The 14,275-nt window shown below is 44.7% G+C and overlaps 1 protein-coding gene across 1 annotated transcript in view; it reads left to right on the forward strand.

The window, feature by feature from the left end:
* ZNFX1 (zinc finger NFX1-type containing 1) overlaps positions 1-14,275 on the forward strand; it is a 107,353-nt gene that overhangs the window by 66,581 nt on the left and 26,497 nt on the right. Inside the window, exons 9-12 of the mRNA XM_086932593.1 lie at positions 639-778; positions 2,689-2,843; positions 3,089-3,234; positions 3,564-3,674. Coding sequence (XP_086788719.1) covers positions 639-778; positions 2,689-2,843; positions 3,089-3,234; positions 3,564-3,674 — 552 coding nt within the window. The remainder of the gene's footprint in view (positions 1-638; positions 779-2,688; positions 2,844-3,088; positions 3,235-3,563; positions 3,675-14,275) is intronic.

Here is a 14,275-nt window from a genome sequence, read left to right on the forward strand (position 1 = left end):
GGGTTGGATTTACCAAGCATCATTATCTAGATATTTTACTCTATCCGACTACTGTAATTACTGTTTTCAATTACTCTGTATACATGGTATTAGACTGTAAAGCACTCGGAGGACTGCATAGATAGACATTGTCCAGGCCACTGAAAACCAGAAAATAAACAAGTCAAGGAAATAGGCTTTCCAAGTGCTGGTATTGCTTTTTATTACCGCCCTAACAGAAGATCACAAGCCCATTTAGAATAGTATTTATGTACGCAGCAACTGTCATATATTCATAAACCAGAAAAGTGTACGCAGGTGTTGGCAAAGAGAGAAGCTTCAGGAGCTTCACGGCTTCATTGAATTCTTCACATTCAAGAATGTGAAGTATATGAGTGCAAAAACAGGAAGAAATTGGGCAGAGTAGCTGTGTCTGGCTGACATGACCTTCAGTTTAAATATTTTATGGGTGTGTTGCACTCCTTGTGCGAAGCGTAATAACGAAACCAGGAGATGAGGGAATGGTGGGAGGAAAGGAGAGTTCAGGGAGAGGAAAAGAACATTGCTGGAGATGAAACAATTGGGAGCTGATGTCTGACTGGAGATGGTAGCCTCACCGCGAGCCCCACTCGGCTGACCTTCTTATGCTTCCCTTCTAGGTACAAGGTGACCAGAAGAAGAAGATGAAGCGAAAGATGAAATCAGAACTGCGGAAGCTGAACTTCATGACCGAAGCTGAGGCCATGGATATCCATGATCTCTGGACCCTTGACCTTAAATCTCGATGGCGACTCTACAGGTAAGAACTCCAGATCCTCTACTCAAACATTGAAATAGATTCCAGACATTCTACCAACACTCTGTCATAGTGCAGTTCAACTCTCTTGTAATCTTCATCAATACCATGAAGCATCTCATAGGTACACTTAAATATACATCACCATCCATCTTTATTAACTGAAGGACACCATCCATATGAGATAATCTACCCAAAAAACTCCATTAAATCATAGAGCTTCTACTCTCAAGGAAAAATCATAACAGCTGGCATTTGCTACTAACCTCTCATCTTCTATTAACTGGTCACATTTTCTCAGTAACATCGCCATCCCTAGCTTTTTGAAGGACAAAGTATGGCTAATTTTACAAAATGTATAGACCCATAAGACCTGTATATCCCTTTTACACTCCATTCCCAGCTTAAAAAACATTATTTATTATGACCGTTGTGTACACTTAATTCAGAATTGTATGTGCATGAATATTAACGATCTGCACAAAAAGTGTGTATGTTTGCAGCAAGCAAACTTGCTGAAAAGACATATGCATACAGAGAGTATAGCCTTGGGCCACACTCTGTTTGCCTGAAGCCATGAATGTATCAGCCACAGTGTTCAGCCACCAGTCAACCTCTGTGCTTGCAGTACACTCGGTATGCTCTTTAACCATGCACCGTGCCTGCTACGTACAGGTGCAAAGGGCGTAGGGGGAATATCAGTGGCTAAACTCCCTATGTAATGAAGTGATCCTTCCATTCCTGTTTTATTACTGGTCCTCTGGGGGAACTGTCAGTGCTGCAATTCCATAACCAGATGACCCCTTCTAGACCGACCAGTGAATCTCCACTTGGAGAAGACTGAACAGTTGTCAGATGCACTTTGCCAGGATTGGATGTGTGTTTGAACTTTGAATAAAGGAGACCTCTGTTTCACTCTTGCATCCTAAGTTTCCCTTTTGAGCCAGCTGAGGTTAAAAATCTGGAGCGCGAGAAGGACTGCTGAGCAGGAAAGGATATCTCCTCGAGAGTGGAATTGCTGGATTGCTTTATCCCTCTAGACTGGTCCTAAGTTAGAAAAGCCTGCATGAAGCCATGCTGTTGTGCCCTGACCTTAGGAAAAATAGGAGCTGACAGCATGAGGAGGATCACTGTGTCTGGAAGGAGAAACTGACCTTATCCCAGGAAGACCTGCAGAAGGAGTTGTCAAATCACGGGTCTTAATTGGTATGGAGCCTGGTTCAGTTACCCGGGGGAGGTCACCCTAATTCTGGAAGTATTTGAATCATCGGTCTAATTCTTATGGTTCTGGTTGTATTGATATTTATAGATATGGATAAGCTGTTATCCATGAGCTCTATTCCAAGCGGTAATATGTGAGGTCCTTTGGTTCTTTGTGGGTGAAATGTATGCTCACTGGACACTGGTGACCGAAATCACGGAGAGGCCCATTACCTGAACACCAGGGCTCTGTAGGAACCCTGGTCTGCACTATTGACTTCATTGGCTGGAAGCCGGCAGAAGACACTTCAATCCACTGCGTTTCACCTCAGCCAGAACCAGTGAAACAGAGAGTCCGGTGTATCCTGGAAATATTGCTACATTTTATCCTTTCTGGAGAAAATCCTTGGCACAATGTTGATGTCCCGTACATGGTAGTGATAGTGAAAATGTTCATAATTCTGTTGGGAAGCAGAACATTTCTCGCCCAAGAAACTTCCACTAACAGAACGGGTCACTCTATTCTGCCACGTCCTGCCTGGCCACAAGTATCAAAACTGTACAGAAACACCAAAAGTCATACCCTAAATCAGAGCCATGTGTAAATTATTGCAGATGGCACTCACAATTGCTCTTCTGTGTAAAACATAGTGAGGTGTATTTTGCTGTTCAACTGAAGCTCAGTCATGTCTCTTTATCATGGGTCTTTCAAGGTATTGGCTCCAGAAGTACCAGGCAGACATACGGCGGCGAATACAGCTCCACGAAAAGGATTACCAGTCAGCAACTGAAAGGATGGCTGAGCTGAGACGGCAGGAGGACCTCTGTATTTTGAGGGAAGCTAAAGTCATCGGCATGACAACCACAGGTCAGTTATTAGGACTGTTTCTATTAGCTGAATTACAAAGCAGTTGTTGTCTAGTGAGGTGGCGGACAGATGACCAGAAAATGTCTGGACACTGCCTGCCCTCCCTCTACCCTCTACCATATCAATCATGATCCAGATGTATACGTTGTTGAAGCAGGCAAGAGGTGATATTAAAAAAAATATTTGCTTGGTTTGTGCTGATTCAGTGTTTTTCAATATTCTCTTTCCCCCTTCTCCATTACTAGGTGCTGCAAAATACCGCCAGATCTTGCAGGAAGTGTCTCCACGGATTGTGATTGTTGAAGAAGCTGCTGAGGTTTTGGAAGCACACACCATCACCACACTGAGCAAGGCTTGCAACCACCTGATACTCATTGGAGACCATCAGCAGGTGACTACACCCCTTCATTCGGCCAAATGGCTTCCCCCCAATATGATCTCACATTAAAATCCCCCTTCCACTGCAGGTCTGTAGATGACTGACCCCTAATTAGTTTTGTAATGGTCAGGCAACCACATGCTGCTCTGTGCATGTTTCCGTGATATGACTAACTCTAATTTCATTGCTGGTAATGGGGAGGATGGGCAACTAACCTACATAAAGTTCAACCATGAATAGGATCCGAAGGTGGGACTGAAAAACACAAGAAAGGGTTAGATGGATTAGATGTGGGAGAGAGAAGAGATTGCCTGGTGTTTGACTATTGCCATCTTTTGCAGCTGCGCCCAAGTCCCAACGTGTATGACTTAGCCAAGAACTTCAATTTGGAGGTCTCACTCTTTGAGCGGCTGATCAAGGTCAACTTTCCCTTCGTTCGTTTAAATTACCAGGTGAGTGAGATGGGACTGAAATTATTGGTATGGAAGTAGGATCAGTTAATAGAAGAGAGATGGATGTAATAGTTGTGTGGGGGGACAGAGAGGAGCGAAGTAGGGGAGGGGGAATTGGTGTGGGAGAGAAAAAAATGCTTGGGGTAGGTGAGTAGTGAGTGAGGAGCGAGTGTAGAAGTTACGCTTTGGAAGAAGTGGGGCAAAGTGGGTGGGAGCTGTACGAGGACAGTGAGTATAACGTACAAGGTGGGGTGGTGGGTAAAGAAAGCTGAAGGGAGAGTGGACTGGGAGTTGGGTGAGTTTGATGTAAGTAACTTGATTAAGATGGGAAATATGAGCTTGTTCGGAAAGGTGGGTGTCTTGGGAATGAAGCCACTGCTGTGGAATAAAGCATAGTGATATGGGAGTCGAATCATTGGTGACGAGAGGTAAGTAGTGTGAGAATTGTGAGTGAAGGGCGAGATAGGTAAGTCAGGTGGGAGAGAGAGGATTAATAAAAGTAACATCTTTGTAGTTGTGGGAGAAGACTGTAAAGGCAAAGTGTTGTCACTATGCATAGGTGTGATGTGGTGCGCGGGAAATAGTATAGTAATAGAGAATATGTGCATAATGCATGTTATAAATTGCACATTTTTTCTAACAAATGCTATCGTTGCCCATTACAATAATGCTCTATGTATCATCCTCAAAAATATTTTTAAAAGCCTGTCATTCCTCTATAAATATGATTACTACTGACAAAAAGGCCACATAATGATGTATGCAATAGGTGGTTTAAGCCATAGACCAATTTAGAAGCTTAACAGAAGATAATGGAAAATGCAAATTAAATGATTGGTGAGAAACATGTATGGAATATGCTGCACAAAAAGTAACACACCCCTCTATTGTCTTCACTGATCGTACCTCCACTTTAATACTTCACTCTCCATTACTCTTTTCTCTACATCTATCCCTATAACCTTTGCACTTACAGATCTCATCTCCCATTTATCATATAGCCTACATTTCATACATTTTCCACATCTTCCCAGTACTTCCTGCACCACTTATGTATGTGCCTCAGGCCTTTCTTTGGTTGGCGGTTCCTTTTCTCTACATTTCTGTCCTTTACATATACTGCTTTTCTCTCCCTTGATAAATTCTCTCCCGACATGACTTATCACACATTTATTACTGATTACTTTTTCCTTTCTCCTGCCTGGTACAGCTCTCTTCACTTTACAGCTAGCGTTCCTATGTAATGAATCCCTCTCTTATTGTAATGTAATGTAATTAGACACTTGTGGAGAGCTACTATCACTTTGAGGAGCATCTTGGCGCTGAACGGTACCCAGAGTTGGAAGCCTACTGGGTGACTACCAAAGGCGAGGGTACAGGTATTAGATAAGAGTTTTGCACAGGGCGTCCGATGCTGAAAATATCCAGGTCTTTAGGGCTTTCCTAAGAGAGTCTCTTATTGGATCTGGCAAAGCTGGATTGGGAGTTTATTCCATGCCTTAGACCCAATCACTGCAAGCGATTTCCCTCCTTTCGAGACCAATCTAAAAGCTGGTATTTTTAACAGATTAGCGTTAGACGACCTAAGACTCCGGGAGGGCGTATAGCGCATAAATCTAGTTCAAAGATAATAAGGACCTGAGGAGTGAACAGTCCTGCAGGTAATTATCAGGACCTTGAATAGCACTCTTTTATGAATTGGCAGCCAGTGAAGTGTTTCTAGAGCTGTTGATGCAGAGGACCTCCTGGGCCATTTCAGCACTAAACGTGCTGCTGCATGTTGAACCATCTGAAGCTTGTGCAAAACTGACTTGTTGGCACCTGCATAAAGACTGTTGCAGTAGTCCAATCTGGACGTGATTAGAGCCAATGCAACTGTCTGTCTGGCTGAGATGGGAAGCAGATCAAAACACTTTTTGAGAGTTTTTATTATATGGAAACACATGTCAGCAACTGCCAGTGATTACTGTTTGAAGGAAAGAGTGGCATCAAATTTTATTTCTGGGTTTCTGACCACATTCACAGTATAGGGTGGCGCAGGGGGCGTGGTGTCGGCTGGCCATCAAGTCTTAGGAGAGAAAGCATTCCCTTGTCTTAATGGTAATATTTCAGTTTTTTCAGAATTACACTTTAGATGGTTATTTTTCATCCATTTGAAGGTAGCGGTAAGGCATAGGCCTAGGTTTTCTTCCGCCTGGAGTGGTGTTATTGTCCAAAACCAGAATAAGCTGCGTATTGTCCGCATATGAGATGGTCTCTATATTGAAGGACAATATCAAGTTAATCAATGGGGCCATATAGGCGTTATAAAGTGTGGGGCTAAGGCTAGACCCCTGGAGTACGCCAGAGAGTAGTGGTTTTTCTTCTGATTTGTATTTACCTACTATTGCCATGTACCTTATTCGCTCTAGACATCCTCATATGGGAAAACAGCCTTAATAACGAAGCCTTTACAACGAATTAACTGAACAACGAATTCCAAACAACGACCTTTCTATTAACAACTACATCATTAACCACTTAACACGAACAACGACTTTCAACACTCTATGCAACATCCTGGGCTACCCAGTGGAGCGTGAACCTCTCAAGGCCATACTGGACATTCACAGGGTGCGGGACAGTCCAACTGGGGACAGGATACTGTAGACCCTCGCCCATTTTGTTAGCGTGAATAGGGTGCCAACGAGAAATTTTTTTTTTTTTAACCACAGTGTAGTGTGAGTTATGTCCACTCTTTCAAAGGCACTTTCTTTATCGCACTCCCGCCACACGCCCAATCGATTTTTATTTTAACACCATTTTCAGGAATGGTGAGCATAATGGGCATTCTTACCATACCACAGAAGATGTTTATTTTATAGCGTATTTAATTTGAAACAGAGTGAATTACATCCAGATTCAGACAGTTAGTTTTCTTATTCATGTTCTTGCCTCATCGCTTTGCAAACAGTCTACCCCACCATGAGATGAATTTTCAAAGTTTATTTTCATGGGACTCAAACTAGTTCGAGTGAAATCACAATGACTTTGCTTCAAGTAGTTGCCGCAAATCAAGCATCTTGTTTGACCAGCAGTGGGTGGACTTGCATAGCAAACCAATGTTGGTATTTAACAAGAACACTGTAGCTTTAAGCGTTTATTAATGTCTTATTGTAATTCGCCCGTCTTTGTAAAAAATAAATATCTAATTGATAATTTGTTACTTTAAAGATTATTAAAATAAAATTGCTTATTATAAAAATCATGTTTAATTTAATTACGTTTTTCCGTGTTTCAAACATGCGTTTTTTTAGGAACACAGTGGTATATTCGGGTAATGAGCCAATTGAATAATATTTGTAGTTTAGGAAGTCGTTGTTAAGAATGTAGTGGTTTGGCTTTGCTCGTTGTTTAGAATTCGTGGTTCAGGAATTCGTTGACAAAGTAGTAGTTGTTAAATCATATAACCCCTCATATCTATGTACACTCACTTCACCATTCCATTTTACTATACACAGCTACCTCTCCCCCAGGCTATGTACCATGCTTCCATGTCTGTTTTATTTCTTTAATTTAATGTATAAAGTATGTGCCTTGCATTTGCAGTTGTGTGGATGGTCCTGTAGATTATGTGTTAAGATTTTAACTTTTAGTGGGCTGAAAGTAACTACCAATTAAGAAGTTTCCTCTGATTGTTGATCAAGAGGGCACTGGCGTGGAAGATGGCTGTCTTGGCGGACATTGTGACGCCTCGGGTAGCCATAAAAGGCATTGCCATATAGCATATGTGGAAAAAGATGAGAGGTTGGACAGTAGAGGGGGAGGTGTTGAGGGGGAATTGTAGGTTTCATTCGATGCTAGAGGCTCCACGGACTACATACTGAACTTCCACCTAGATAAGCTAAGCGACCCAAACACCACCACCCTCCTACAGAATCTCACCAACATTGGACACTCTTGACCCCATCTTCGCCAGAGGAAACAACTTTCACTTCAGTCACACCACACAACCTCTCTGGACGGATCACCACTGCGCCCATTTCTCCTTCTCGAAACCCAACGCACACAAACCCATGCCTTGCCTCCCACACAGAAACTGGAGCAAAATCACCAAAGAACTTGACTTCGCCTCCTGCACCTGAGGGATGGAGTTGGCAAAGGGGGGCACACCTCCTATTCTTCCTAAGTTTTCCTGCTGATGGGGTTTGACCTGGGGGCTGCCATCTGCTGCTAGCAGCAGAGTCCGGGGTCGCATTATAAAGGTGGTAGGCCTTTCAAGCTTCCCTCTCGAGCACTGTGCCCCTCCTGGGGAGGAAGTGTGACAACTCCTCCCAGGATGTGCTTTGTTTCTTGCCGCAGAGAGCAGAGGCTCTTGACCTAGTGGTCCAGAAACATGTCTGATGGTGGCAGGCGCCTAGTGCCAGTTGGAGATCACACCAGGGTTGGTAGGTTTTCAGGGGGCACCTCTAGGTACATTGTTTATTAAACCCAACACTGACATCAGTGTGGGCCTATTAAGAGGAGTTGTTTGGTACCAAATAATCCTGGATTCAGAGAAACCATCAAGGTTCTGGGGTACTCGAGTCGTTCAGTTTACAGCCCATGTACTTCTCTGGAAATTAAAATATCTCAAAATAGACTTAAATATGCAGATATGCCCACACATGTCATATAGTGCACCCTGTCTTAGGGCTTGTAAGGCCTTCTAGAGGGGTGACTTATCTTTATCTTAGGCAGTGCTGGTTGGCATGGGACGCAGGCAGTGTTCCATGTCAACTTTGTTATTTTTCACTGCACCAGGACATGCAAGCTGCAGTGGTATGGCCCATGTGAGGGGTGCCTAGGGGACCCTCTTCCGAGGACATCACTCCAGCGCAGCGGGTCGTAAGTAAGACCGTCGACCCCGAGCCCTCCTCGACACAGAAGGCCCCGGTCACACCCTCGCCCTCCAGCTCAGGTGCACACTGTCAAACTGCTTCTACTGCCCCACCTTCGGGCCCGGCTAAGAAGCTAACCAAGCCTTCAGGCTTCTCGAGCTCGAGTCGAGCTTCACACGGTGCCGGCGCACACATACCGGCACCGAAAAAGACAAAGGCTTCGACATCCAAGCCATCGGCACCGAAGCACACCACTACTCCTTCAGCGCCGAAACCCAGGCCGGAACCAAACAAGCCAGCTTCGGATTCCAAAACACCGGAACCGAAAAAATCATCGGATCCGAAAAGGTCTTTGGATTCAAAAACCATACCAGAACCGAAAAAACATTCGGAACCGAAAAAAGCTTCGGAGCCGAAAAAGACGGCTGCCTCCCCGGACAAAGTCATTGCCAAAAATCACAAAACAGGCCATCTCGGTGCACAAGACTTCCTCCGCACCAAAAGATCAATCCCCTGAGTGGATTTATCCTATCCAGACCCCGCTCCAAAGACTCTGGCCAAGGACCCAATCACTGGACACCTAGTTTTGGCTCCAAAAAAGCGACCACTGGACACACCAGCTCCAGCTCCGCATTCAAAGAAGAAGGACATGGCTACCTCTCCCTTACGACTGCCTTCCCCTTCTCTTTCATCTGTACCATCACCACCACCACAGCATTCTCCAGCATCCCCTATCACACCACACAGGGATGATAGCTCTGACGATATGGGGGGGTAACACACCTGATCCAACAAAGCCCACAGGATCCCCAGACCCGTGGGACAATTATACCACCCCAGATGTCCCAAATGTCCCTCAAGATGACATATACCCCTCAAGGCCTTCCCCACCAGAAGACACTATAGGGTTTAATGAACTAATTCACAGGGCTGCACATTATCACGGTGTAGACATTTATACAGACCCTGTTGAGGAAGACTTCCTTATGGATACATTTGATTATGCACAAAGGTCTTCATCCATTTTACCCATGCTTAAAGGAGTAATCAAGCATGCTCCTGAAGTCTTCAAAGACCCAGTCAGAACTCGGGTCATTAACCCTCGAATAGAGAAAAAATATAAAGCTGCCCCTTTAGACCCAGCATATATTAAAGGCCCAGTACCACTAGACTCACTTGTAGTTTCCAACGCACGCAAGAAAGCAAACTCAAACATCGGGTGAGGCTGCCCCGCCAGAGAAGGAGTCTAAGCTACTTGACGCATCAGGCAAAAGAACAGCGTCTCAAGCAGCAAACATTTGGCATATCGCCAATACACAGGCACTGCTAGCCAGATATGACAGGGCACATTACGATGAACTAGAGTCACTAATGAGGCACCTCCCTGACAAGTACAAGGATAGAGCAAACGAGCTCATCCAGGAAGGGAAAAACATCACAAACACCTCTATTAGGTGTGCCCTCGATGCAGCAGACACGGCCTCTAGGGCAGTTAACACCAGCGTCTTGCTACGCAGACACACCTGGCTGCGCATATCGGGGTTCAAACCTGAGGTACAAAGCGCCATTCTTAACCAACCCTTTGACGAACAACACCTATTTGGACCCGAGGTTGATGTATCATTAGAGAAAATGAAAAAAGATACAGACACCGCCAAATCTATGGGAGCCCTGCAATCGCAGGCTTCCAGACATTCATTTTGTCGCTCATCCTATCGAGGTGCCACCCGGGGATATACTTCAGACACAGCTTCTACCTCGTACAAAGCCCCTACACAGTCTACCTACAGTAAAGGCTACCAAAGGGGTGGGTACAGGGGTAATAATAACAAAGGCAGAGGCAAGAATAACAACTCACGCTCTGCCTCTACTCCTGCCCAATGACTGCCTTCCCCTTCCCCCGCCCCATTCCACTCCTGTCGGGGGAAGACTTCAACAGTACCTGCCAGCCTGGGAAAACATCACATCAGACAGGTGGTTGCTCCAAATAATTTAATCAGGTTATTGTCTGGAACTAACGTCTACCCCCCAAACATACCACCCAAGCTACGTCCAATGTCACAGGAACATTCAACATTGCTCAGACGGGAGGGAATATCCCTCCTGCTGAAAAATGCAATAGAAATAGTTCCAGAGCATCAGAAAAAGGATGTATGACGTTACAACGCATGCTTTTACCACGCATGCCTTTACAACGCGGTTTTTACAACGCATGCCTTTACAACGCATAGTGCTTAGGGGCGCTGGATAGTGAATAGTTTAATTTACTATTCCAACTCCAGGCCCCGTGGATAGTAGGGAAGGTGTTGGATAGTACATTAAACCTATTCCCTATCCTAGAGCGCCCCCCAGCGAAATGCGTTGTAATGGTTTGCGTTGTAAAAGTTGCGTCGTAATGGTAGTGCGTTGTAAAAGTTTCGTTGTAAAGGTTGTTTACCTCAGAAAAACAAATGAGTATATTCTTATATTTCATAATACCAAAGAAGGACGGATCTCTAAGACCCATCCTAGACCTCAGCCCTCTAAACATTTACGTACGGATAATTTTCATATGGTCACACTACAACAGGTCCTCCCATTACTGGTATTAAACGACTTCCTTGTCACTCTAGATCTCAAGGACGCCTACTTCCATATTCCCATCCACGCAGCACACAGAAAATATCTAAGATTTGTGCTAGACGGACAGGACTACCAGTTCAAAGTGCTCCCATTCGGAGTCACAACAGTGCCAAGGGTGTTTACCAAATGCCTAGCAGTAGTAGCAGCACACCTAAGAAGACAGCAGACTTCACGTCTTCCCATATCTGGACGACTGGCTCATGAAAGCCAGCTCATACAGACAGTGTGTGCAAAACACTCAAGCTACTATTCAACTGCTTCACGACTTGGGATTCACGGTAAATCACGTCAAGTCGCATCTGCACCCCTCACACATATACAAGATTGCAAATGTGTCCACTTCAAGAGTGCCTAGCACGCCAATGGAACCAGGCTCAAGGTCAATTAACAGACCTTGTGTTGGTAGACGGTCAGACTCATCGTTCTCTGCAATGGTGGAACACCAAAAACCTTTCCAAAGGACGATCGTTTCTAGAGCCAGTTCCCCAAATAGTTATGACAGCGGACGCATCGCTCTCCGGCTGGGGAGCCCATCTACTGCATCACACCATGCAGGGCAGGTGGACACTGCAACAAAAGTTACTCCATATCTATCATTTGGAGTTGCTAGCTGTGTTTCTAGCTCTGAAAGCATTTCAAACACAAGAACAAGGCAAGACTGTCTTAGTCCGCACAGACAATTTGACAGCCATGTACTACATAATACACAAGGGGGGACACACTCTCTGCAGCTCTCTCAGTTAGCACAGCAGATATGGAGATCGGCTATACCGCTAAAAATCTTCCTCTTAGCCCAACACGTCCCAGGAGTACAAAACACTATCGCAGATCTGCTAAGTCGACATACACAGAAGATCCACGAGTGGGAACTTCACCCGCAAGTTCTTCATCCGTTCTTCCAAATGTGGGGACAACCTCAGATAGACCTCTTTGCCAACCACGAAAAAGCGAAATGCCCAAACTTTGCCGACAGATACCCACACCCATTGTCCAAGGGCAATGCGATATGGATGAACTGGTCAAAACTATTTGCGTACGCTTTTCCTCCTCTCCCACTACTTCCGTTAGTGGTGCGCAAACTACAACAACCTTCCCTGAAGCTCATTCTAGTCGCTCCAACTTGGGCCAGACAACCGTGGTACACCACACTGCTGCAAATGTCTGTGGTGCCACATCAAAAATGAAATCTATCTCCACGCCGATTAACGCAGAACCATGGAGAGATCAGACATCCAGACCCAGCTCAGCTCAACCTAGCGATCTGGCTCCTGAGGTCATAGAGTTTGGTTATCTCAACCTTCCTCCAGAATGCATGAACATCATTAAAGAAGCTAGACGTCCCAATACCAGAGCATGTTAAGCTGCTAAGTGGAAACGCTTTGTCATATACTGCCAAAACAACCAAAATACATCCCTTAGACGTGTCTATCCAACACATCATAGGATATCTATTACACCTTCAAAAGTGTAACTTAGCCTATACATCTATCAGACTACACCTTGCTGCCATTGCAGCATACTTACAAAATAGACAACATCTGTCTCTTTTAAAGTACCAGCTATAAAAGCTTTTATAGAAGGATTCAAAAGAATAATTCCTCCCAGAACGCCACCAGCACCAATGTTGAACCTGTACATTGTTCTTACAAGGTTAATGGGTCTTCCCTTTGAACCATTACATACATGTGAATTGCATCATAACAAAGTGGTTCTTCGTACTAATCCCAAATTCCTTCCTAAAGCCATTTCACCATTCCATCTAAATCAATCTGTTGAGCTGCCCGTATTCTTCTCGCAGCCTCAAACAGTCTCAGAAAGAGCTCTACACACCTTAGACGTTAAAAGAGCACTGCTGTACTATATCGAAAGGACACAATCGTTTAGTAAAAAAAAAAAAACTTTTTGTGTCTGTTTCCCCGCCACATAAAGGCAACCCTATATCAAAATCAGGGATCGCCAGATAGATGGATTGTTAAATGCATACAAATTTGTTATCAAAAAGCAAAACCTCAATTCCTCCAAAAGCCCACTGAACAAGAAAGATAGGGGCTTCGATGGCATTCTTAGGGAACATCCCCTTAGATGACATATGCAGAGCAGCTACATGGCTTACACCGCACACATTCACAAAGCATTATTGTGTTGATGTGCAAACTAAACAACAAGCCACTGTGGGCAAGGTTGTATTTAAAACACTGTTTCAAACAACTGCAACAGATACGGGTGGTCGCCACTAGCTGTGGGTACTGCTATACAATCTATGCATAGTGTGTAATCTGCAGCTCATATGCCTCGAACGGAAAATGCTACTTACCAGTATGCATCTGTTCCTGGCATGTAGAGCTTCAGAGTTACACACGTCCACCCGCCTCCCCGGCTTCCTTTATCCGTTCCAGTATTATTTTAATTAGATACACATCACATGGACATAACTACTTCTTGTACAGCTCCATCCCTTCCCTAATGGCGAAAAACAATCTGGGGATGCAGCCGATGTCCATGCGCAGTATCATCCTAAGGAGGAGTCTTCTATCCCGTAACTCCGAAAGACTTTTCTACAACAAAACAAACTGCAAACATCCTGGCCCAACACTAGGTGGCCATCTATGCATAGTGTGTAACTATGCAGCTCTACATGCCAAGAACAGATGCATACTGGTAAGTAGCATTTTCCTTCTTGCTCATTTGCTTTGTAAGCAATAAAAAAGCCTTGCAGATCGACTGACTACAAGCGCGGAGAGATTCATTCTCCCAGACCCGCCGATCACTCTACGATCACTTGTCTCCAATTACCGTACCATTCTCCCCACGAGGCAGTAATACATCTCCGATCTGTACGGACCAGCCACGCTGACCGGATCGCTGTGCCGATCCCTACGCAACACGACTACCGCTGACCATACCCTCGAATTGCCCGGACGATCCAGACGTCTACGGATTCCTCTCCTAACCCAGCACTGCTTGCAACCCCAACCAGTCCTGATGATGATCCCTATTAAAGTGGATTGAAACGCCGTCGACTACTCAGCAAGACCTTAGGCGCCCACCACAAAGTGGTTCACACTGAAAATCAACATCAGAATAACCATTCTAAATCATTTGGAACCACCTTGTCCTTAT

The sequence above is a fragment of the Lissotriton vulgaris genome, chromosome 7 (assembly GCF_964263255.1).
Source record: "Lissotriton vulgaris chromosome 7, aLisVul1.2, whole genome shotgun sequence".
Lineage (NCBI taxonomy): Eukaryota > Metazoa > Chordata > Amphibia > Caudata > Salamandridae > Lissotriton > Lissotriton vulgaris.